This window comes from Tenrec ecaudatus, chromosome 17 (assembly GCF_050624435.1).
Source record: "Tenrec ecaudatus isolate mTenEca1 chromosome 17, mTenEca1.hap1, whole genome shotgun sequence".
Classification (NCBI taxonomy): Eukaryota; Metazoa; Chordata; class Mammalia; order Afrosoricida; family Tenrecidae; genus Tenrec; species Tenrec ecaudatus.
Window position 1 is genome coordinate 55,105,128 of NC_134546.1, and position 19,524 is coordinate 55,124,651.

Sequence of the window (19,524 nt, forward strand, 5' to 3'; positions counted from 1 at the left end):
CCCCAGAAGCATGTGCAGGCTGGGAAATACCTCTCCCCTAAGAGGGAAGCAACATGGACTACATGGGGGCCCCAAAGGTCTGCTGCCTCAATGATCTGTGCTCTGCCAGTAGGGGAGAAATGGGGTGTCCTGGGGCTGAAACCAAGCTGGTGAGACGAGGCCCTCTGAAATGGACAGGTCGGAGGAGAGTGGTAGAAGAGCAATTTACTGCGCCTCCCAAGCCCACCTGCTTCCTGATGTGGACAAACTAGAATTCTCAACTGAGGATGGGAACCAGGACCAAGGAAGGTTAGGGGATTGGGACTCCCAAGAACGGAAGCCAAGGATGTGACTATTCACTGGGTAAGAGGACCCTAAAGCTAGGGTGACAGTCTTTGCCCTATCATCCCCCCTTGCCCCGCCCCCAGACTGACAACTCCATCACTGAGAAAGAAGAAAAGACTGGGACTCAGGCATGGGAGGTGTTTTGCCTAGTCCACAGGACCTGTCACTTAGAGACGAATAAAACCTTTACAGGGGAGGCTGGGGCTGCGCACCAGGAGTGAGGAAGAGGGTGGTGTGCCCTGTGCGCTGTGATGCTTGCTCTAGAGCTTCGTCCCCTTGCAGCAATGTTTTCTTATTTGGGGCAGAGATGTCATTTGCTTCTCACAGTTTCCTAGTGTGTTAGTCTGGGTAGACTAGAGAAACGAATTCATTGACACTCGTATGTATCTAAGAAAGAGCTTTATAATTGAATATTGAGAAAGCATCCCAAATCAAGTCCATAAGTCCAGTATTAACCCATATGGCTGATACCAATCTATAAAGTCCTCTTCAGACTCATGAGATACATGCAATGATGCGGAATGCAGGAGAATCAAGGCCAGTGGGTTGGAGGTCTTGTGGATCCAGTGGCGTTGCAAGCATCTCAGTGTTGGCAGGGGTCTCAACGTGGCTTCTCCAGCTCTGGAGGTCGGGTTCAACAGGGTCCACGTGGCTTCTCCAGCTCCCAGGGCGTAGCGTTGCGTGTCTTTTCAGTAGAGCATCTCTCAGGGAGTGAGCAGAGAGCAGTGTCTCCCGCCTCCAAGGAGGAAATAACAGGAATTCCCAGAATTCTCAGGAGAAGGCCATGCCCACACAGAGGCCTCATTGGTTACATCTTCATTGACGGGCCAGGCTCCACCCCTTCGTTTATAATACTCTCAAATTGACACCAGATTATGTAACTACCACACCTAGTGAACCTAATACATGGCAAAGAACTCCCCAGGACAGGAGGGTGATCAAAATTTCTTCTGGAGTCCCTAATAAAATGTAAAAAAAGAAAAGAGAAAAAAATGATTAGGGCAAAGACTGTACAGATGTGCTTTGTACAATTGATGTATGTATATGTATGAACTGTGATAAGAATTGTATGAGCCCCAATAAATTGTTAAAAAAAAATTTCTTCTGGAACAAAAAGTTTGGACCACCTAACATCTGAGATGCCTGCTGGACACAAAGATGATTTCAGTTAAAAATCAAAGGGTCGGTGGAGCAGGTAGGACATTCATTCACGTGATAGTACTGTGATCATGACTTTGGGTTAAAATCGGAATTCAAAATGATTAGTTAGTGTGCCCTTGGGTAGTCAGTGTCAACTGAGAGAGTGGTAACTACATTCTTTGACCTCTGTGAGGTTTATAACACCCTATTTTACACAAATAATGCATGTCATTACATTGCCATGCTCCCTCTCCCTGCAAGATAATCTATAACCCGGCTAACGTTCGTTTTCTGAATAGCAGCACTTGTGTGAAAATGTAGTAAATTGGTTACCATGTCTTCAACACGTAGCATATGCCAGGCACCATTCGAAGCACTTTATAATTTAACCTCACAATAATTGCATTCAAGTCAAAATCCGTGGCCACCTCATGGAGATCTAGAGCTATGTGTGTGAAGAGTAAACTGCTGCTTACTCGGAAGTAGATCACCAGGCCTTGCTTCCGGGGATACCCTGGGCGGACTCAAACTTCCAAACTTTGGGCTAGCAACCAACCCAAGCCAAACTCATTCCAATCCAGGTATTCTGACACAGTGTCCCTAGAGGACAGGGTAGAACTTCCCTTCGAGTTCCCAAGACTAAGTATGGGAGTAGAAAGCATCTTTCTCCCAAGAAGTGGGAGATGGTTTGGAACTGCTGACCGTGGCTCTTTGGGCCACCAACTGAGTGTCTTAACCTGTTGCACCCCTTAGGGAAGTCCCCATTTCATGGCTAAAGAGCTGGATAAGATACCGAGGTTAACAGTCATTGATAGAGAAAGATCTAAATAATAATAATCTGGTTTGGGAGGGGGAGAGCAAACTTTTCAAACTATTGTTTCAAGTTCTGGCCATTTTGGGCTGACAGGTGGGTTTTGAGCACGTTTTCTTGGGTCCTAGGGGAGGCCTTCATGAGTTTGCTAGTGAATACACCAAGCCTAAATAACATCGTTGGGTGTCAGGAATAACTGCCCTCTTTCCTGGGAGGTTATGAGTTGTAAATAGGAAGTTGATCGGTGAGGTTTCTGGAGGGGGTAAGAAGACCTCGGTTCTTGGCTTCCTACAAGAAAGAATTCACGCCGCAGTCTGTTTTGTAATCCAAGTGAGTTTTTATGAAGGACGGGAGGTTTCAGGCTTCATAGTCTCAAAAAGAGAAGCGCGCTGGGCTCACAGGTGGTCACGAGCAACCTTGTCAAACAGCGTACCCACACGTGGAGAACGGAGGCTGGAGAGCGCCCGGCACACAGGAGCAGGGTCAGAGAGAGAAGGGTGAGTCCCCTCTGAGTGTGAGTGGGGTCAGATGGTGAGGAGAGAGGCTGTGGACCCGGGTAGGGCGCTGTTGAAGGTATTGATTGGTTGACCCCATTGGGTGAATTAAGCCCACCTGGGCCTAGTTTGGGCTGCCCAGGTGTACCACCCAACCTGGCTTGGGGTCTGACTTGGAGCATGCTCAGTTTGGGGTGGGGGTGATGTCTTCCTAGGTGGTCAATCTAGGGGGCCTGTACAGGCATGGGAGGGATGGCCCGTCGCTGTCTCTAGCTACCTAACAGAGCCACCTGAGTCAGTATTTCTAGAGGTCAAAGACAGCCATTGGTGAGGTCGGCCCCACACGGAAGGGTTCCTTTATGTTCCTGGTGTTTCACAGGCTCCAACCGAAGTCTTTATCTCGCGCTAGTTGGCGGGAAATGGGGAACTAACAACTAACAAGAAGGAAAACGTTCTGAAATTGATTGTGGTGACAGTTGGTTAACCCTTCATATGATTGTACTATTCAACTATATGGTATGTAAAAGCAAAAAAATGATTTATCTTGCTTAAAAGACATCATTCTGGGAGGGGGGAGCAGAGGGGGGGAGGAATGAGGAGCTGATACCCAGGGCTTAAGCGGAGAGCAAATGTTTTGAGAATGATGAGGGCAACGAATGTGCAATGTGCTTGACACAATGGAGGAATGGATGGTGTTAAGAGTTGTAATGAGCCCCCAATAAAATGATTAAAAAAAAGACATTCCACTCCCAGGTGTGGGTGGCCCTGGGAGCCCTAAATTCTATTCTACTAAAGACATCGTCCCAGCACAGGCTCTGTGTGGCTTAGGGCTGCTGACCGGCCCTGTGGCGGCCTCCTGAGATTTGGCGGTTCTCGCAAGGATGCAGGGCGGTTTTCCAGGCGCCCCGAGCACATCCCATGGGGGTCAAACAAGTCAAGAGCCTGCCACAGCTCCCAGGCCTGCCACACACAGACTCCGCGTCCTTTTCACCCTGCTTTCCAGGCCCTTTTTCGTCCCTTGTCACCGAAGGGTGGTGGCACGGGTCCCATTCTAAGATGTGCAAACTGGCCTTGGGGGGTTCAGGCCTCGCCCAGAGACCTCAGGCGCCACGTGCGGTGTGGGGAGAATGGGCGCTGGCGCTCCACGGGAGGACCTGGGCCTCCCTCGAGGCCCTTGACCTCTGCGGCCTGCTGACCACAGCCCCGTCCTCGTCCGGCCACTTTCCGCTCGAGTCGGGGTCCCCCGCGCGGGTCCAGCTGTGGACACTCAGCATTGGCGCGGACAGCAAAAGCGAGCTGGCGTTTAAGACCAGTTGGCGTCCCTTCCACCACCACGGCCTCGAGTCCACGCTGCCTCACAGCGACCCGGTGGGGTTACTGCGACCGACGTTTCTTGGGTGTCCGTCCCCACGTCCGTTTCCAACGGCTGACCTCGGGGTTCGCAGCCCAGCGCCCCAGGTCTCGCCGGCTTTCCGTAAAGACCCGTGTTTGCGTTTCAACCAGAGACGGAGCACTCCCGGGGCCACACTCGGATGCCGGCTCACGGGGTCAGTCCAGCCGGGAACAGGCGCTGACCACTAGTGCACACCGCGGAGAAGGAAGGCTCGCCCCGCTGGAGCGGGGGGCGGGGCCGGAAAGAGCCGCGTCGCGCCTGCGCACAGCCATCTCGCTAAGGGGGCGTCGGCTTCCCGCAGTGCGAGGGCGCCTGCGCTGTAGGGCGTGGCCTCGCTCCGGGGGCGTGACCGCGCGGTCAGGGGCGTGGCCGCGCGTCGGGGTGGGGCCGCGCGTCGGGGGCGGGGCCGGGCCATGGCGACCGCGGAGCCTGCGGCGCGCGCTGTGCGAGCATCGGCTCAGAGACCCCGGCCCGGCCGCACCCCAGACCGCGCGGCCGGCGCTGCGGGGCCGCCTTCTGGTAGAAGCGGCGGCGTTGGGCCGGCCCGGCAGGGCGAGCGGACGCCCGCGGCCGTCGAGAAGCGGGGCCCGTACACGGTGACGCGCGCGCCCTCCATCCAGGCCAAGCTGCGTGAGTGCGGCCCGGTGGGGAGGCCGGGCGGGCTGCGGCGGCCCGGGGCGGGCGCTCGGCGGAGCGGGCGGGAGCCCTCTGACCGGCCCCTTCGATTCCAGAGAAGCACCGGGACCTGGCCAAGGCCATTCTGCGGAGGAAAGGCATGCTGGGCGCCTCGCCGAACTGCGCCGACGCTCCTGGGAAAAGGTCTCCGCAGACGCCGCCCCTCTGCGCCCCGCAGCGCGGAGGCGGCCTGGGTCCTCGGGTGGGGGGCCCAGAGAGATGCCCTCGTTTAAGGACAGCGAGGGTCTCGCTTTAAGATGACAAGGGGCGCTCCCTGGCCTTCAGTATGCGAATATTCGGGCCGGGCTCTGGAATAAGGGGCCTCGAGGTCAGCGCATCCATCCCAGCACCGTCCAAGGGCGCGTCTGGCGGGGCCTCGTCACCGCTGCCCCGTGGGAATAAATAGCCCGTTGTGTGTTTCCAGGGCACAGCAGGTTCCGCAGAGCCGGGTAGGACGTTATCCAGTGCCGCTGCCTCTAACCGACAGATGAGAGCTGGACCTCAGACTAAGGACTTGCTCTTTCTCTCTGCCTTTTATAAATGCCTGACGGCAGGACTTCAGGGCCCCGCCAGTGCTCCTGCAAAGGGGGGTGTGCTTTCCCCGGGCGAGGGAGGAGCTGCAGGCGGCAGGCGGCAGGAGGCAAGTCGGAGCAGTGTGGGCAGCTCTGTTCCCTGACAATCCCCGTGACATGCCTGTGCTTTCTCCTCTCTGCTTGTCTTTCCTGACCTTCCACGCAGCTCAGTGAAATTTAACAAGGGCTACACGGCTCTTAGCCAGAGTCCAGACGAAAACCTGGTGTCCCTGGACTCCGACAGGTCAGTGCTCCGTGCGAAATGCCCCTCGGGAGGCTAGAGGAACTCCGACACCAGGCTGCTTGGTGCCTGTGCTGGTTCCTGGTCTCCGCCTTGGCTCTTGATGTATGTCCCAGGCCTGCCCTCTTTTGACTACGAGCCCTTCCTGGGTGGCTTGGGTAGAGTCTACGGGTGACTCTTGGGTGTGGTGCACCCATGCTTGAGGGAGTCGCCTCCTGTGCATTGCTGGGGAGAGGGACTCCCGCCCCTGCCTGAGCTGAGAGAGGAGCTCTTTGCTCTTGCTCCACCTGCCCCCCAGGCCCCTGGGCATGCTCCACCCTTAGAGCTGTTCCCCCCAGGCCTCCCTGATCTATTTCCTCTTCTCCTAGCGATGGGGAGCTCGAGTCCCGCTACTCCTCCGGGTATTCCTCCGCCGAGGTGAGTCCAGAGCACCTTTCTGGGCAGGGCCAGACTGACGCTGCCTGTCCATGCTGTATGCCAGCCTGTTCTCCCACCTCCCACACTGCCCTCTTCCCCCAGCAGGGGTACAGGTCTCTTAGGAAGGCTGGGGAAAGCCCACGTGACCATAGACCACAAACTGGAAGGGACTTCACAAGTTTTTAAAGCAATCTCCTTGAGACAGCCCAGCCACGTTTCTTAATCTCTGCCCGCTCAGATGCCCTGGTGCTATAGGGGTACACATTGGGCTGTAACCTCAAGGGGAACAGTTTAAAACCACCAGCAGAGGTTTTCTCCTCTCATAAAGCAACCTCCTGCCCGTCCTCACCCCACACACACTCCCCCCCCCCCCCCCAGGAATTACTTTTAGAAAATTCCATGGATTTGAAATCCCTTCTGGGCCTGGTTCCACTGTTCCTAGGCCCCTTCTCCACTGTTAACAGCCAACCTAGTCTCCCTTCTTCTGATTGGCTTCTTTCTGAGGTCAGCATTCCTGCCCCTCTCCCACCCACCCTCCAGCCAAGCTTGCTTCCTTCCTGGCCCGGCAGCTTGTTCCATCTGTGGGAATGCAGCCCCAGCAACTCCTGGGCTGGCCTGGTGGCCATTGGCAGATGTGGAGTGCTGGGGACAGGGCTCTCTACCACGTCTTCTTCCCTGGTCTAACCCTCTGCTGCCCTCTGGAGTTTCTGCCAAAGGGAACAGGGCCAAGTGTGTAAATTGTGTGAAAACCAAGGAAAGAAAGCGTAGCTGAGAACAGGAGGCAGCCTCACACGGTTCCCAGCCTTCATACCTTCTTGGTGCCCAAGGGAAACTGGCAGAGCCAGGCTGACAAGTTCCCCAGCCCTGCTGACACTGAAGGATAGCATGTGGAAACTGCCCCTCACCCTGTGCCATTGTTATCCCCAGATAAGAACCAGCCTGGATTCCCAGAGGGGAAGGGAAGGTCAGGGCATTGACTTTCCTATGATCTGGAATCTGATCTTTGAGTCAGAAGCCTCAGGGTTTAGCGACAGAAGCGGGTCAGCCACCGTGCAGCCCAGGCAGTAGGGAAAAGGTGGCCCTCCCTCCCATGGGCCAGGCAGGCCTGGGGTGGCAGCGGGGGTCGGGATGGGGTGGCACATAGACCCCCAAGCCCTGGTGCCCTGCCCCCTTCTGCTCTTCCAGCAGGTGAACCAGGAAGTGAGCCGGCAGCTGCTCCGGGATGGGTACCATCTGGATGAGATCCCAGATGATGAGGACTTGGACCTGATTCCCCCCAAGCCCATGGCCTCCTCGGCTTGCTCCTGCTGCTGGTGCTGTCTGGGAGACGCATCCTCCTGCACCCTGCAGTAGCTGAAACCCCAACGCCGGGGGCCTGCAGAGGCCTGGAGGCCCTTCATGATTCCAAGTTTGTGGTGGGGACACTACCCCGCCAGCCCCACACTCACTGGGGCACAGAGACTCCCCCAGACAGGTCAGCGACCCACAGAGCCCTTGTCTGGTGCTGCTCGGGCCAGGGGCCCCACCTGGTCCACAGTGGAGTCTGCTGTTTCCCTCGTCTGCTCGAACAACATGGAGAAGCCCCTTGAATAACAGAAGACGGAGGACTTTGGGTTCTTGTGGGTGACAGAGTGGCTAAGAAAACACCCGCAGACATCGTGACCGGTATTTATCCATCCTTAGACTCGGGGCCAGCAACAGCGAGAACCAAAGCAGCCTTTGTGCCTAGGCTGGCTGGACAGTGGCCCCCGGGGGCTGACAGCAGGGAGTTTGGGAAAGGGATTTGATTACTAGGGACCAGATCAGGAACCCCCGGCCCAAATTGTGTCCTCTAGCGAAGGAAGAGGGCCGGCCACGCGCCTGCGGTTTTTGTGGTCACCAGGAGAGGGAGCTGCAGGGAGCATGCTGGTACAGTTGTGTTGCTTTGGCCAAGACTGAGGCTCAGAGGATGAGGAGGGGGGACTAAGGCAGCTCCCCCCAGCACAGGGCCATCTTGTCTTCAACCCTCCTGACCCCTTAGCCAGCAGGGGGCTACTTTCCAGGGCAGCAGAGCCTCTCAGGCTTCCCTGAGTGCTGGGCCTTGAGGATTTGCTTTCCGGTGGCTTCCCCTTTGCCTCACCCAGGATTGAGGGTTTTCAGGCCAAGAGGTATGGCCATCTAAGTGGGCCCCTGCAAAAGGGTGCTTTATGTCCTGCGGTGGCTATGAGGCATGGGCTTCTTATTCTGGTGCACGGGATCTAATTGGAAAACTGACTAAGCCAGATAAATGGGGCCTTGTCCTTGCCAGACCACTGTCCCCAGAGGGGTGACCCTATCAGTGCTTGCCTGGCCCCTATCTTTGTTCTTTGCTCAAATTGGGGGAGGTGGAGGGGCTGTAGGTACCCAGGGGGGGCTGACCTACATGACTACCTGACCACTCCACTGCACCAGGGAGGGGCCAGAGACAGGTCAGCCCAGGAGTCGGGAAGGCAGCTAGGCGCTTATTCCGTTCTGGACTAGGGCCCCATGCTCAGCCTCTGAAGCTGTGGAGCACACCTCCATCCTGACCACCTGGCCCTTGCTCAGGGACCATCTCCAGGCAGAGGTGGAGAGGTGCACCTGAGGACAGAGCTCATGGAAGACTGAGCTAGAGAGGAACAAGTGTGGAAGCCACGTCTCCTGGGGTGGGGGTGGGGAAAGCTACCTAGGGCTCAGCTGCTGTGGGTGAAGGGAGAGCAAGACCCCCAGACCAAGGCCCTCTGGGCACCGTGGCTGTAATAACGCAGGTGTTGGGCTGGAGCGGTCCCTGGCGAGGGTGTCGCAGAGCCTGCTGACCCCATGTGGGAGGCATTTCCTGTGTGGGCTAAGCTGCAGGACCCGGAAGCTGACTACAGCCAGCCAGGTGGAATGGTTCGTTCTTTGGGGCCAACTGTCACAGGTCCAAATACCAACCAAAAAGGCACCAAGGTGCCCAGAGCCAAACTGCCTTAATTCAGGGTGCTGGGTGTCCCACAGGGGAGCCCCCCGGGGAGAAGGGGGGCACCTGAGCTGACTTGACGGAGGAGGCGGCAGTTAACGTTTACATAGGATCCCACGGCAGCCTGGCTCACCCTGAGCTCTGTGAGTTGATGAGAATAAACGCCATCATGCGGCAAGAGCCTGGTGTAGCTGTCGCAGTGGTCATTGTTGCTTCTGCACGCAGCCTGTCGCCCGGCTGCAGCCACTGCGGGGGAAAGCCCGGCTCTCACGCCGGCCGGCCGCAGAGATCCTAACGGACACCCGGCGGGCCTGCTTCACAGGCAGGTAGACATTGCACATCACTTTTCTCTCTAGATGGGCCCTGGTGATAGACCCTTTCCCGGCTGTCACCTGCTATTGTGTCCACTCTGATCGCCAGCAGCTCTCTGGGTCAGGGTGGATGCCCCTGGGGGTTCCCAGACAACTTCACAGAGTGGGAAGCCGCAGCGGGCAGCTGGCAGTGTCGTGAGCAGCTCAGTGCACGCAGCGCTGTGCCAGGCAGCCCTTTGTCTTAAAGCTAAAAGACTTTTGGAGGCTAAACCAAAACCGACGGCTGGCCAGAATTCGCTGAAGCCTGTTTTCTGGAGCTCTGCTATACGAGAGCTCCACAAGGACCATTCAGACCCCACAGGACGGAGCCAGTGGCCTTGGTCTCCTGTCTGGGGTGAGTCGATCAAGGCCAGACCCTGGCAGTCACAGCCAGCTGTGCACCACATGCCAAGGTGCCGTCCATCCTTGGAGAGTGGACGTATGAAGAGGAGACACCTGGGGACCCCCTGCCGGCTCAAGAAAAGGCCATCCTACAAAGACTGTCTTCAGAAAGGGTTGACACGTTGGTGAAGGGGTCAGGTCAGATAGCTTCCGCTTTGCAGGGCATTCTGTCTCTGGCAGCTACTCAGCTTGAATGGAGCCAGTGGCTGGACGAGTGGGTGGGTGGGGCCAGCCAGACAGGTGCCAATCCTGTTGTCAGAGCCAATGAGACACGGGACAGTTGCCCACTGTACTGTCTGCAGCCCTGCTTGTAAGTTTACCGTCTAAGACAGACACTGCTCTCCGGCCCTGACACTCCTTCCCGATAAAAGGACTCTCAGGTCTGTCCCGCCCACCCTCAGGGAGCCTTGGGAGCAAGAAGAAAGCAAAGAGGTGCCACCCAGGGAGAGCTTTCGGCTCACTTCAGGGTCTGAGACAGCTGAGGCAGAATGCTCTTCTGCCTGCAGCCTCCACACCAGAGCTCTTTAATAATTGCTTGACACAGTAAGTGGGCGGTGGTGATGGTGGGCACACTAGTGCACAGCCCTGCTCACCTGCTCTGCTGCTGCTGGGAAGTGGGCAGCCCAGAGCCAGACCCCAGCTCACCAGTGTTCATGACCTAGCCTCATCTTGCCATAGATCATGCGGTCACCTGGTGACATGGGCTGGGGCAGAGCCCAGGTGAGTCTGGCTCAAGAGTGGTAAGAACACAAGCGACTGTTGGTCCTTAGTCGTACCCCCTCAAAGAGGATGATTCAGTCTGGGGCATTCAGTGTCTTTACCTACCCCCACCCCCACCTCCACCCCCATAGTATACTTGGAGAGCGCTGGGCCTTGGGGGGCAGGGCTGGCCCAGACGCGGGGCACCTGCCCAGGCAAAGGCTACTGTAGCAGACAGCAGGCTCGGAACATCAGCAGGTCCTGGGGCACCGTCAGCTTCAGCAAGACGCTCTCGTTGGCCCCAATGAAGAGCACTCCTCCGCGCTGCAGGGGGATGGGTACCTGGACTGTGGGTGTGCTGGCTGTGACTGTCCCCTGCACCACCAGTAGGATGCTGGCAGAATCCAGTGCCAAGACCTTGTATTCCGTGACAGAACCAGGCACCTGGGCAGGAAGCAATGTGAAGATGGTGTACCAGACTCCTCTCAGCCCACAGGGGCCCAAACCAACTCCAAGGGCCACTCCCTCCCCGACTGCTCAGGCTCTGGTCAGCATGGGGCCGCCTCTGACCATGCAGCCTGACCAGGCAACCTGCACATCTCGGCCCCTGCCAGGGTTCCTCGTGCCATCGACACGGGCATCCACTCACCTCCATCCTCATCACGGCGAAGTCGGGCACTGGCGGGGCGTAGATGAACAGGCACGGGTCTTCGGGACTGCGTGTGGGCGGAAAGAGCCTGTCCTTGCTGGGCGTTGGGGTGTAGTTGAGCATCTCACACAGGGTAGGCACGTCGATGAACTTGGGCGTCAGGCCGGCGCGCACCGTGTTGTCAGAACAGGCCATGCACTCCACGCAGTCTGGAGAGGAGAGTCGGCGCGCGCTGAGTGGGAGCGCACCCGGAGGGCTGGGCCCCTCCCCCTGGGCTCCACAAAGCACAAACTGCTGCCTGTCTTAGCTTTCTCGCTGGAGAAGGGGCCAGGAAAGGCAGATGCCACGTTCCAATGCCAGGTAACGGTACCTGCTGTCGTCAGGAGGCAAGTTAGCCCTTGGGGCAGCCTCAAACTCCCCCCGGACTATTCTCCCATGGAATCCCGGGCATGCGCATATAAGCAGCCAGGGGTCAGAGCTGGGCAGCCTTCTGCGGTCATGCAACCACCTCTGGGTGAACGGCCGGGTGAAGTGGAAGGAGAATCATCAGCCTTGAGCGTGGGATGGCTGAGGCCGACCCATGCCTCCTCCTCCTGGAGGCCCCACCATTGAGCATCCGGGCCCAACACCAAGCTGGCCCACAGCAGGCTCCTTGTGGGCCGCTCCCCCCACTGACCCCAGGGATCCTAGACCAGGCCCTTCAAAGGGGAAAAGTTTGTCTCCCCCTCCCTTTGGGCCTCTTTGGGAAACAAGGCCTGAGGGGATACCCTGCAGCTTACCTCCTTTCAGGTAGGCGTGGGGCACATTGGCCTCCAGAAACATGGCTTCCCCCGGCTTCAAGGTGAGCAGGTTCAGGAGGTAGATGGCAAAGCAGCCGATGTCCCCTGGGTACTGCTGATGTAGCTCCAGCAAGAGCTCTCCACAGACATCTTCCATGTTGTTCCCAGCGGCCACTGAGGGTCACAAAGGGCCCAGAGGCCACATAGCAACCCCATGGTGCTTGCTCACAGAGCTGCTGTGCCCTGGGGGACCAGGGCTCCCTGGCTACGAATCCCTGTGCCTGCACAGGTCCAGGGGTCCCAGTGGGCCTGTTGCAACCACACCCCCAAACTTGAGAAGTCTTAACTTTTCTTGATCATCTAGACTGAATAGATGGCCCTTGTCCCCCCATCACATCCTAGACTACACTAATCAGCACAAGAGTCTGGAGTGGTCATAGAATGGGGTTTCTCAGCCTTGGCACCACTGACCCTCGGGTCTGGGTCATTATCATTGGACGTTGTCCTGGACCGTGAGCAATGTTTAGCGCCCTGGTCTCTAACCCATGAGATACCGACAGCAGTTGTAACAACCAACTAATTGTCAGTGTTCCTAGAGCGGGTGGCTCCCCTGTGGTTGAGGACCATTGTTCTAGGGGCTGAAAACCTAGTTTGGGAGGTAACCCCCAAACAGTTCCATATAACCCACCAACCGTCCTCATCAGTCCAGGAGCTCGCTACTTGATTTGACCACGGCATGTCCAATGGCCCAACCAACCAGCATGGCTGGTCACCTCACTTGCAGGAAGTCCTGGAGCCTAACCAGGGTGGGGTTGGGCTCAGCTTGGACTGCAGTGTGGATTGAAGGTGTCTTGGAGGGCAATGGTGGTGGATGGGAGGTGCTTTGTGTGGAGGAGCTGTGTGTGAGGGTACAAGAACCAGCAGCTTGGGGCTCGGAGGGGTCAGTCTGCATCCTGAGACTTGCTGAAAGCCCATTCTTCGAGGCCTGGGGGCACATGCGGGGACTGGGGGTGCAGGTCACTGGCCTGGTGAAAAACCCCGTTTAACAAGTGTACACATCAAGGTAGATTGATGAGTGCCAGGGGCTACCCCTCATATGAGCAGGGGGGTCCCACCCCAGAACTTGGGGCGGGGCGATCAGTTCTCATGTGAGTCCATGAAGCTCTAAGGGAGAGGCACCCAGGCAGAGAAGATGAAGATGACATACAGAGCCCATTAGTGGAAAAGAAAGTTTTGATGGCCTCAGGATAAGCAGGACAGACCTCCAGGGCCTTCTGGAGGGGGCACTGGGGTGGCCGAGCTAAGGAGCGTAGCGCCTTCCTCTTCCGGACCCCTTCCTCTCAATGATGGGAGCTGGTCCTGCCTTCGGTTCCCCACTGCAGGTGTCCAGTCAAGCCAGAACCACAGGTGACGTGACCACCGTCAGGGTCAACTGCTATTCTTTACTCAGCTAGCACAAGGTTGGGCACTTAGTAGGTATTCATGGAAAGGTCTCCTGTTTGAGAACTCTGGGCACGAGGCCTTTGGAGAAAAGGGGTATCCCGTGCTTTTCCTAGCCCCCAAATGTGGCCCATTTAGCTGGAGCAGCCACGGAGCTCAAGGATGTCTAGGTGGGAAGGCAGTTACCGTCTCCCAGGCCGGTCCACAAAAGAGAAGGAACGAAATGCTAAGTCATCGATACTGGATCCAATTGAGTGTCCTATGCCAGGGGGTTCGGGCTCGGGCACTGCGCCCAGCCCCCCAAGGCCTATGACCATGCCCACCTTGCTGGGAGATCCGCTTCACCAACAGGTTGAGCTGCTCCACTACCACCTTCTTCTCGCTCTTCATCAGGTGGGAGAAACAGGTGCACAGAGCCGAGGCCACAGCCTGGGTGTCGAGGTCCAAGCTCTGCTTCAGCTGCATGGCCGCGTGATCGCCGACCAAGAACTGGAATTCGGGCACCCCTGCAAGAAGGCGGGGTCCAGAGTCTCACCAGAAATGGCCAGATGGCAGTGGCTCAAGGGAGGCATCGGAGCAGGCCGCCCCATCCCATCCCATCCCTGCACGCAGGGCTAATGCGACTACACTAACCAGTGATGGCTGGCTCACCACTGGCCCTGTGTAACCCCCACTGGAGCCTGTCCCTCTGGCTCTCAGAGCTGCTCCATTTCTGGGGCATTTGGCCTCTGTTCTCAGCCATCGCTCCCACTCCCCACACATACCAGACCCGACCCGAACGTCCCCGGGACCTTACTCTTCAGAAAGGTCACGATCTCCTCGATTGGCCGGAAACCACACAAGCCCTGAAAGGAGGTGAGGGCAATGGCCATCTCGGGCTTGTGGTTGGCGTCAGGGTAGTGCTCTGGAGCCTGGAGGTGCAGCTTCTCCGCCCGCTCCTGTGGGGTGGCCAGGGTACAGTACCACCTTGTCCTGCCAGCCCCTGCTTCCACCCTGCCCAGTCGCCAGATGGCAGTGACTTCCTGACCCTGGCAACGAGCCCAGACCTGATGCGGAACTCGGGGTTTGGTCCGCCCAGGGCAGGGAGGGCTGGGGCAGACTTAAGAGGTCTGGCCTAAGAATCAGGAAACCCAGCCACCAGGCCAAGTTCCAACATGAGCTCTATGACTTTGGGCCAACCTCTCCCCTCTCTGGGTTTCTGCCCATCGAGAAAGGAGAGGTTTGGACAGAGAGTGGCTTGAGTGGTGACTCAGGGCTTGTGCAGAAAGACACCATAGAAATACTGCTGTGCCAACAGCTAGGTACCTGCTCCACCCTGGAGGTGAACTCTGAGAGAACCGAGAGGCAAGTTGGTGGATGCAGATGAACGAACCTGGGTTGGCTGAGGGCAGCTGAGAATAAGCCGCCTAGGAATGAGCTTGGAAGAGCTTGCCACATACAGGCGGATCAGCTAGCTCCATAAGCCCAGCTGGCCAGAATGTCACCTCGTATCTGGCCTTGAAGAGCTAAATTGGGAGTTGTCAGGTCTGAATTTAGCTTTGGGTGGAGCCTGACGTGGGCAGGATCAAAGCAGCAGAAGCCAGGAAATGGCCATGGCCTAAGCCCTTTGTCCTGACCTCTGTGGCCCACCCCACTCCGGTACCTTGTCAGGATGGGCCTGGATGGACAGGGCGGTTTTCACTGATAGCACTTTGAAGAGGAAGGGTAGCTGGCCTTTAAAAGTGTCCTTGACCTTGGACCCCAAGCAGTCCTGGTTCTCAGCAATCCACTGGCCTAGGGTCTTCTGTGAGATGCGGTTGTCAAGGATCTTGGCATCCCCCCGGGGATGGGTTCCCATCCATAGCTGGAAAGGGAAACACCTTGCGAGGAAAGCTGCAGAATATAGCATCACGCAGCTGCCTGCCCCTGCCAATCACTCCCTCCTCCCCACAGGGCAGCTCCCCAGTCCTAGGGCAGGGACCCCAAGCCTGTTCACACTGGGGTGGTCGCCAACTTACAAGGAAGGAGGCAGCGGGGCTCAAGAGCACCCAGAGCTAGGAGACCCAGACTCAAGTCCAGGCCCTGCCCTCCAACCAGCTGTGGGGGCGAAGCCTCCCTCCTCTGGTCTCCCTTTCTTCCTCTAGCCAGTGAGGAGCATGACACCGGCACCGGCCAGGTCACAGCTGTGAGGGGTTCACATGCCTTCACTGCAGAAGCAAAGCTAATCTCTCCACTCCATGGGCAGCAGAAGGGAACGTTTCAGATGAATAAAAACGCAAAGTGGTCAAAGTCAATATTTTAATGGGCGCAGAGTGTGTACCCAAGCTGAATTAGATTTCCAGGTGACCAAGGAGTTCGGAGTACTCTGGGGAGAAGGGGGACAAGCAAGAATCCCCCCTCATCACCTCCCGTTTGTCCGTCTGCACTGATGTGAGGAGCCAAGCGGGGTCTCTCTGCCTTGCCCACTCCCCAGCACATCCTAGGATCGGCCTCCAGGCTCACCTCTGCATACGGCTTGTCCTCAGAGATGCGGGCCAGTGGGTCACTGCTGGCCAGCAGCAGGGCGACCTCGCTGTTGGATCCTAACTTCCCCCAGGCGTACTGCTGTACCACACAGGAAAGTGGGAACACTGCGGACAGACAGGGGTCAAGCTCAACTCCACTCCTCGGGCCGGACCCCAAGGTCCTGCGGACAAGCTGAGTCTCACTGCGCGGAGGGTCAACTAGCAGGCTTGCGAATTGGCCGGTGGCAGCGTTCTGGAGCTAGGCAAGCCTCCAGATTGCCAGCGGGAGAAGCGCCGGCAACTATCAGCTGCGGACTTGTGCCAACGCGGGGAGAACGGGGTACCCATCCCACAGCATCCTGTCTTGGAGGAGCGGGGTCCCCTTCCCTGAGACTCGCCCTCACCCCCCCCCCCCGCCCCTAAATCCCTCTCCCGGAGAAGGCACTAAAGGACCTCTCCTGGTCGCAGGTTCTCTCTCCATCTCCTAACAGGCACCCATGGGTCTTCCAGGAGCGGGGTGAGCCCGACCTGGCCAACCAGGCCTGGGGGCGTCCTCAGGATGCGACCCACTCCCACGGTAGCCAGCACCCCGATTCTCCGCTCACCTCGTTGAGCTGCCATCCTGGTAACCCCGAGACCAGCTTTCCCACAGCACACGTACGCTCTCCCGGCACCACCTGCGGTCCCGGAGCCCAGAGCTTCATGGGAAATGTAGTTCTTGGAGGACACCCGGACGCAGCCACGCCCCCACCACTGACGACGGCGCCCTCCGAACGCAGGGCTCTTTCTGGCCCCTCTGCCCAATCTTAGCTATCAGTATTAACTCGTTTACCCCTTCATCCAACACACGTTTATTGAAAGTGGCAAAAATCGACTAGAGAGGAAGAGCATGACTTGAGAAGCGCCCGCTCTGCCTTCTTTGGAGATTCCATTCTAGAGCGGGAAGAAGACAGGCGAGGCAACTCAGTGCCATCAAGGGGACTCTGGGTCATGGGCCTGATAGGGCGGAGCTCCCCTTGTGCATTTCCACGACTGGTACGTTTCACGGGCCCAGGAATCCTCATCGTTCTCCCACAAAGCAACTGGTGGTTTTGAACTGTTGACCTCCTCATAGGTCCAAGGGAGGCCCACCACCACCAGGGCTCCTAGCATGTTGAAAGGTGGTGAGTGGAATGGTGCAATGCCAGGGGGGGGTGAGAAGCTGCTCAAAGGATGTGTGCTTCCATGAGGTGAGACTTGAGGAAAGTATGGAGGTGCAAAGGAAGATGCAAACAAACAAACAAACAAAAACAACAAAGAGCAGCTAGGAAACCCAGGAATGTGCCTGTCATGGTGAAAGTGCCTGTCATGATGATGTGTGGCTAGGGTGAGTCAGCAGCTGTGGGGCGGAGGTAGTGAGCAAGGCAGAGAGGACTTGTTGGGGCTTTGCCCTGAGTAGCTCAGTCAGTAGAGGCTGTGTTCAAATCACTGCTTATATCTAAGAGGGAGCTCAGGAGTGCTTGACTGACTGCAAATGCCATCTGCGAGGCCCGTAGCCGCTCTGAGCTTGACCCTTTCCTCCTGTAAAACGGGAGTCCTAGTGCAGGCCTTGCAGACCTGTGTGAGGGTGAGATGGGGTGAAGTGTGGTGCTGCCAGCTAGTCTGCACTCTGATCTTCCTGCCCTAAGTGCTGGGGAGGCGGAGAACGCCGTTTCCTCTTCCAGGCTGAACTGCTCCAGGAAAACACACACACACACACACACACACACACACACACACGTCTGGGAGACCCATTTGGAGCTCAGCAAGGGGAAGTGTGCAGGCCCCTGGTGCTGGGACTTGACTATGGAGTAATCTTGTTACATCCGATGGAGAAAGGCTGTCTCCTCCTGCCCTCTGACAGACGCCTAGGCAGAGGGCAGGCAGTGGGAAGGCCCCAGAAACACAGGGGCCACAGTCCTGTTTTTGTACCCCACTCAAGAGTCCCCACTGATTCCCACAGCCTCTAGGACACCTGTTGCCCTGGGGGAAGAAAAGGGGGGTGCTATTTGCTCTATAATCTTCACTCCAGATGGGGACCTCCACTTTCCCTGAGGTTCCCAGCTTAATAAATCAGTCCATCCTGCAACAATAACAACAGAAGGTTTCACCACATACAAAGGAAGGGCAAAATGACACACAAAAATCTCCAAACTGTGCAGCTCGCCTGTGTCTCCTGTTGTGAACTACCTCGCCCACTTCGTCATTCATTGGCTGTCCTTGGCAGACGCGCATCCTGGGAGAAGAATGGCTAGCTAAGGCACAAGGGTTTCTCCGCAAGGCCCATATGCAAGGCCCGTAGCCTCTCTGAGCTTGAATCTTTCTTCCTCTGTAAAGTGGGAGTCATAACACAGGCCTTGCTGACTTGTTGAGATGGGGTGCTATGGGGTACTGTTGTCACATGACGACCACCACCACCACCGAAATCAGGAGGAGGCTCGTTTCCACATGGTATCCCAACACAGGAGACTGCAGATGGATGAGGGAATAGACACCCCACTCTTACATACACCCCCCAAAAATACACCCTAAGGGAAACTCGTGTTTGAGAACCTCCATCTTCCCATCGCTACCCCTCACTCCTTTATCTTTAGCAGAATCACACCTTACCGCCTAGTGATGACCCACTTTCCTACTCACTGCCATCAAGTGGACCGTGACCCTATAGGACAGGGTAGATCTGCCCCTGTGGGTTTCCGAGAATGGTAACTTTGCGGCAGTAGAAAGCCCTGTCTTTCTCCCAGAGCAATACAAGGGGAAGGGAGAATTAGCAGTCTTATAGGAGTATCAGTCCCAGGTAGGAATGACAGCAGAGAAGAACAAAGAGAGTAAGTATGTGGGGGCTCTCAGGAGCCTGGGTGGCCCACCAGTCTCTGGTGCAGTCACAGGGTGTTGGGAAGACCTGATGATCTGGTTCTGCAAAGATTACTGCTCAGGAAACCCTCGGGACCTGCTCTGCTGGGTCACACGGAGGCAGCGGTGTGACTGACTCAGGCAGTGGATCAGCCATCTCCCTCAGGGCTGAAGGCGCCTTTGCTTCACTCTCATGCAGGTTCAGGTCCCAGCTCAGGCCTGCCACCTCTCTGGGCCCAGGGATCCTCACCCTGAAATGGGGACACTTGCTGACATCAGGGGGCTCAGCTCCTAGGGTCAGCTGCAGGGTCCTGTGTTTCTCTCGGAGAGTAAGAAGCATCCTAGGAGCCTCCTGCTCAGCCACCATCACCAGATCCCGTTCCTAAGTCCTCCGGAGGCCTCTCAGCGAAGGAACTCCAGCCCTCGCTGCAGAAATAGGCTCCCACTGCCGAGGGTCTGTCTACTTCCCCGGGACATTCCCTCACTCAGCAAGGAGGGGTTCGGTGGAGTGGGGTTCTAGGCTCCTGGCTCTAAGCTCTCTCCCTAAGCCCCACTATCCTCAGGGTCTACAGGTTCTGGGAGCAGCGCCCACTTTCCCATCTTGGCGTCCAGGAAGTGAAGGGGCTGTTTCCTGCCCCATTTGGGCGCGTGCACGAGCACGTGAGACACAGACCTTGAACCGATCAGACTGGGGGTAGGGGGGTGGGTTCCAGCTACGCTCCAGGTTCCCCGGTCTCTCGGTGCCAGTAGCTGCCCGCGACCGTGATTCCGCGGCGACCTGGGCGTGGGGGCGGGGCCTAGTCTGTGACGTCACGGGACACGCCTCCT

General features: G+C 57.2%; 2 protein-coding genes across 6 annotated transcripts; one reads left to right on the forward strand and one right to left on the reverse strand.

The window, feature by feature from the left end:
• The first annotated feature begins 4,564 nt into the window (after positions 1-4,564).
• On the forward strand, positions 4,565-9,205 carry FAM219B (family with sequence similarity 219 member B). Of its 2 annotated transcripts, none has more exons than XM_075535248.1 (5): positions 4,565-4,792; positions 4,894-4,981; positions 5,576-5,653; positions 6,019-6,067; positions 7,253-9,205. In XM_075535248.1, the coding sequence occupies exons 1-5, from the start codon at positions 4,576-4,578 to the stop codon at positions 7,418-7,420; spliced, it is 600 nt and encodes a 199-aa protein (XP_075391363.1). In that variant the 5' UTR covers positions 4,565-4,575; the 3' UTR covers positions 7,421-9,205. The 2 variants fall into 2 exon arrangements, with proteins under 2 accessions (XP_075391363.1, XP_075391364.1); XM_075535249.1 differs by having other exon boundaries at positions 7,256-9,205.
• Positions 9,206-10,222: 1,017 nt separating this feature from the next.
• On the reverse strand, positions 10,223-19,461 carry MPI (mannose phosphate isomerase). 4 transcript variants are annotated; one of them, XM_075535246.1, is made up of 8 exons: positions 19,370-19,461; positions 15,824-15,951; positions 14,985-15,214; positions 14,139-14,280; positions 13,666-13,848; positions 11,903-12,076; positions 11,124-11,332; positions 10,223-10,918 (listed from the first exon to the last, which is right to left on the reverse strand). In XM_075535246.1, exons 3-8 carry the CDS (start codon positions 15,177-15,179, stop codon positions 10,697-10,699), a joined length of 1,125 nt encoding a protein of 374 aa, XP_075391361.1. In that variant the 5' UTR covers positions 15,180-15,214; positions 15,824-15,951; positions 19,370-19,461; the 3' UTR covers positions 10,223-10,696. The 4 variants fall into 4 exon arrangements, with proteins under 4 accessions (XP_075391361.1, XP_075391360.1, XP_075391359.1 ...); XM_075535245.1 differs by having other exon boundaries at positions 14,985-15,185; positions 19,370-19,458; XM_075535244.1 differs by lacking the exon at positions 19,370-19,461 and adding an exon at positions 16,431-16,507 and having other exon boundaries at positions 14,985-15,185.
• Between the last annotated feature and the right edge of the window lie 63 nt (positions 19,462-19,524).

Excerpts from the sequence above, each read along its gene's own strand:
- FAM219B (XM_075535248.1), top strand. The coding sequence starts at position 4,576 with ATGGCGACCGCGGAGCCTGCGGCGCGCGCTGTGCGAGCATCGGCTCAG. Across the intron at positions 4,793-4,893 it reads CTCCATCCAGGCCAAGCTGC|AGAAGCACCGGGACCTGGCC; the intron begins GTGAGTGCGGCC and ends CTTCGATTCCAG. Across the intron at positions 6,068-7,252 it reads CCGGGTATTCCTCCGCCGAG|CAGGTGAACCAGGAAGTGAG; the intron begins GTGAGTCCAGAG and ends CTGCTCTTCCAG.
- MPI (XM_075535244.1), bottom strand. Across the intron at positions 14,281-14,984 it reads TCCAGGCCCATCCTGACAAG|GAGCGGGCGGAGAAGCTGCA; the intron begins GTACCGGAGTGG and ends GCCACCCCACAG. Across the intron at positions 12,077-13,665 it reads GAAGCGGATCTCCCAGCAAG|TGGCCGCTGGGAACAACATG; the intron begins GTGGGCATGGTC and ends TGTGACCCTCAG.